The 4,406-nt window shown below is 27.2% G+C and overlaps 1 protein-coding gene across 2 annotated transcripts in view; it reads left to right on the top strand.

The window, feature by feature from the left end:
- Window positions 1-3,597, top strand: part of LOC108750812 (CDK5 and ABL1 enzyme substrate 2) — an 8,473-nt gene extending 4,876 nt beyond the window's left edge. For both annotated transcript variants that reach the window (XM_018490587.1, XM_018490588.1), the window contains 6 exons: window positions 587-672; window positions 763-869; window positions 1,422-1,528; window positions 1,608-1,812; window positions 1,881-2,086; window positions 3,334-3,597. In XM_018490587.1, coding sequence (XP_018346089.1) covers window positions 587-672; window positions 763-869; window positions 1,422-1,528; window positions 1,608-1,812; window positions 1,881-2,021 — 646 coding nt within the window. In that variant the 3' untranslated portion in view covers window positions 2,022-2,086; window positions 3,334-3,597. The remainder of the gene's footprint in view (window positions 1-586; window positions 673-762; window positions 870-1,421; window positions 1,529-1,607; window positions 1,813-1,880; window positions 2,087-3,333) is intronic.
- The last annotated feature ends 809 nt before the right edge of the window (window positions 3,598-4,406 follow it).

Genomic DNA, 4,406 nt, shown 5'->3' with positions numbered 1-4,406 from the left:
TGTATATATATATTGTATGTGTCATGTAAAAATTTCACGCATACATTTTTTTAATATGATTCACTAAAATGTTTAATAAATGTTACACATCGCAGAATAATTTCATACCATGTATTCTTGTGATAATATAAAGAAAAAATACTTGCTGTTTTTAAGTACTTTAAAATGATATACAAATATGTAGCATGTGTTTATATTCATTATACCTTTTAAATAGTATTCCAGAAGTCTCTCATTCACTTTTTAAGATATTAAATATTTTTCATAATTTTAATATCCATTTTTTGTTAACGAGAATTGATCAAGAGCCTATTATTGTTACAATTTTTTAATTCTATATGTTAATTTATAATTTATTAACTATCAAAAAAATTAAATGTAACAAATTGTGTTACGATATTCTTTTACTTAGGATTCAAAAATTAAAAATATCTATATTTTAAAATATTCTTAATACTCTTTTTTTTTTTTAAATTTTAATAATCATTAATGAGAGAAATACAACAATTCTGGAGCATATTGCATACTGCATGCTATAAAATAAAATAATATACATTTTATAACATTTCCTTTTTTTTAATTTTAGGTGTCTTTCCTATGATACAGCTACAAATCGTGCTCATTACATAACTTCTGAGTCTCCACCATTGTCTTTCAGCGTTGATTCCAAAGGTAGTTTAAAAAAATGTAACTTAAATTTGTTATCAAATTAATGTACAGTATTAATATTATATGTAATTATTTTACTGTATATTGTTATAGTTCATGATTGGGACGAACAATCTGCTCAGTATAATCCAAACTTATTGGATGATCCAGAACTTATCGCTGGGAAACATAGAACATTGCTGACATTTACATCATATATGGTATGTATAGTATATCAGGGGACATAGATACTTAGACGCATTAAATTAAGCTTAATTTTGTGAACTTCTATGGAAAAAAGAAAAAGATAAGTTTGTTCCATTGTAAAGAGTGTATTTTTCTCTCTTTGTTAACTTTATTGAAAAATAATAAAAAATGGCAAGACATTCTTAACATTTTTGTAAAACTTATTTTAATAATCAGTTTGCGATGTCACTTCTACAAAATTCATTCGAAAACAAAACGACACAATATAAAGTTGAAATATAAATCTAGTAATTGACGTATACTCGTTTTTCGAAATATCGCATTTGAACAAAATGGCAACTAGTCGTTAAGTTAAATATCGATTTTTTATCAAAAATTTTGTTGGTATTTTTCGCTGGATTTATAACTTTACAAAAACATTCTTAAGATGTAAAATTTTAAAAATATATTTAAAAAATTCGATTTTTTTTTTACTCTTTTAGGTATATCCCTTTATAATTCTAATTGTTTTAATTAATGACTTAAGAGTTTTGATTAATACAACTTAATATTTTACACTTACATAGGCATCTGTTATTGATTATGTAAGGCCTTCCGATTTGAAGAAAGAATTAAATGATAAATTTAAAGAAAAGTTTCCACATATTCAACTCACTCTCAGTAAACTTCGCAGGTATGTCTATGTATAGCAATATATGTATAATGTATATTCTCATTTCTAGTACTATTATTTTTACAAGTTCTTCTTTCAGTTTAAAACGAGAAATGAGAAAAATAGCTAAATTAGAATATGGAATTGATTTACTCACTGTCGCAATGGCCTACGTATATTTTGAAAAGCTTATTCTTCGAAATATCGTGACAAAACAGACACGGAAGTTATGTGCTGGCGCTTGTTTACTTCTTGCAGCAAAATTGAATGATGTGAAGGGTGATATTCTTAAATCCCTCATCGAGGTATCTTTATTTTGTATTATGTAATAATAAAGGTTTTATACAATAATTATTATTACTATTATTTACAGAGAATTGAAGGTGTATTCCGATTAAATCGCAAGGACTTAATTACGTCTGAGTTTGCCGTGTTGGTAGCTTTAGAATTTGGTTTGCATTTGCCAACATGGGAAATATTTCCTCATTATCAGCGATTGATTTATGAATCCTGACATTCTTTTGTATCGTTTTTTTCACGCAATTTCAAAACCTCTTTATGAGAAAATCTCGCAATGAGGTAAAGCATATTTATAATAAATAATCTTAATATCTAAAAAGATGTATAAATAAGTTTTGAAGTGTTACATTTGTTTATATATGACTTACTTTTTCTCTTTGCTATTTTGATTTATTTAAATCATATATGATTTAATATAAAGAGCCATATTAAGTGATTACGATTGAAAGAATAATGAGTTTTTTATTATAATAATTTTGTATGCAAGTTACCAATATAATAGTTGTTGCATGCTGTGAATATTTTATTAATTGAATAATTTTAATTGTTTGTTTGAATATCAGTAAATAGATGTTAAAAAAGAAATTATGCTTTATACATAATTTCACTACTACACATTTTTATTAAAATTTTTGTTTTATAAGATGTAGATATTATAGTTACAGAAGAAAGAAAGAAATTTGTAAAATATATTAGAACCTTTCAGTCTTCTCGCTAAATGCGTAAAAGCAAGTTGAAGCAAGTATGCAAACACTCTTAGGGTCAATAGAGATTTCAAACGAAACCGTTATGCAAAAGGTTTGTTCGCGTTGCATACTCTAACATGCTTCAACATGTTCCTACCATAGCTCATACCACTCTAATGAGCGTATTTGAGTGAGTAGAAGCTACGGTTGGAGGAAATAGAAGCATGTTGGAACATGCGACGCGAACAAACCTGAAATGATACGCCACGTCACCGTGCCGGTGCACAGCCAGCTAGAGATGTAACTGACGGACAAATATTAGAATTTTAGGGTAAAAAACTCGGAAATTAATGGTTTTTTTTCGGCTTTGACAGTTTTTTAATCGGATATTTTTTTTATGTCTGTTCGCATTGCTTGAAATCCTCCAAAATTTTTGCACTTAAAGTGATATGAGATCTGTTTTTTTGTGGCTGAACTAGAATACACTTTTGAAACTTAAAGTGAAATAAGTATATGTTTGATATTTGTCGAAAGCGAGAAAGAGCGTTCTAGTACAGTCTAGTGCAGGAACAGAAAATGAGTAATGATTAGAAAAATATATCCGGGTATTGAAAAAAGAGAAAGCATAGATGCTGAATGCAAAGAGTGCAAGCAACGCAGACCTTAATTAATCTATTGTCAACTCATCAAGAATTGTAACAGCCAATAATACATATTGCCGCTTCGATAAAATTATAAAGACAAAAATATTAAAAAGTATCGAAATAACAAGGAAAGATAAATTCTATTCTTTTTTCATGAATTTTATGTAATTTGGCCAAAAATATTTTTCTCTAACAGCCACGAATAAAGGAGAAGTGTTAAACTCATGGTGGGGAACAAGTACGAGCGGGCGAGAGACAAGGGGCACGCGGTACCCAAGTTAGAAGGCTCTGAAATATATCATTCTTGAATTGTCTTATGAAAGATAATTCATTTATGTCAGTAGTTTTGTGATATGCAATTCTTTCTAGATGAAATAAATATGTATATGATAAGTCTAAAAAATGAGCATGTTTTAATGATTGCATTTTTTTATACACTTTATTATTTCTTATCAGAATATAGCCCTAATCAGTTCAATAATAGAAATAATCTAGAACAAGAGAGAAAGATATTTAAAAGTTAAGTTTAATATTTACGAGTTAAGTTTAAATAATCTTTTTGTTTTTAAAATAAATATATCAGATAAAAAATGTTTCAGAAGTTTAGAATACTAGTTAAAGAAAAATATCAAGCAATTTTTTTCTTTTTCTAAAATACAGTTTTTTTCTGAAACATTTTTTAACTATAAAAATTATTTAATTAACTTGTCTTTAAATATGTTATTCTTCTCTTTCTTTGATATCGTTATACATATCACAAAACTGCTGCTTTTCTTATTTTAATTATACAAATTTTCTGTTTTTATATAAATTATTTCTTTTAAATACCTTAATATAAAATATTGTTATGTGTACGAAATAATTAATAGAAATTTGACTACCTAGAATTGCTTAGAGGCAATGGACGCCATTTTATTTGGTATATTAACATACAAATTCTTCAATGATAAGCTATGCGTTATATTTGTATTTTGGAGTAATAAGGCCATCACGCACAAAATGACATAAGCTGCATAGTCATGGCATATGACAATTGAACCAATAAGCATCCAACATAAAGACACCATGTTGATTTACATAAAATGCTCATTAGTCTAGAAGCCTTATGTTATGGTTATATATTAAGCTTATGTCATTTTGTGTGTGATTGCCCATAAACCTATTGAAAACTAATAAGAGCTACAGTAAAATCTCATCATTCAAAAATGAAATATCAAGTAGACGCGCCAAATGTTTCCTAGCGAGATTTACTAAATGTAAATGTTTCAA

The sequence above is a fragment of the Trachymyrmex septentrionalis genome, unplaced genomic scaffold (genome assembly GCF_001594115.1).
Source record: "Trachymyrmex septentrionalis isolate Tsep2-gDNA-1 unplaced genomic scaffold, Tsep1.0 scaffold37, whole genome shotgun sequence".
NCBI classification, from domain to species: Eukaryota; Metazoa; Arthropoda; class Insecta; order Hymenoptera; family Formicidae; genus Trachymyrmex; species Trachymyrmex septentrionalis.
This window is presented reverse-complemented; position numbering and strand designations above follow the sequence as displayed.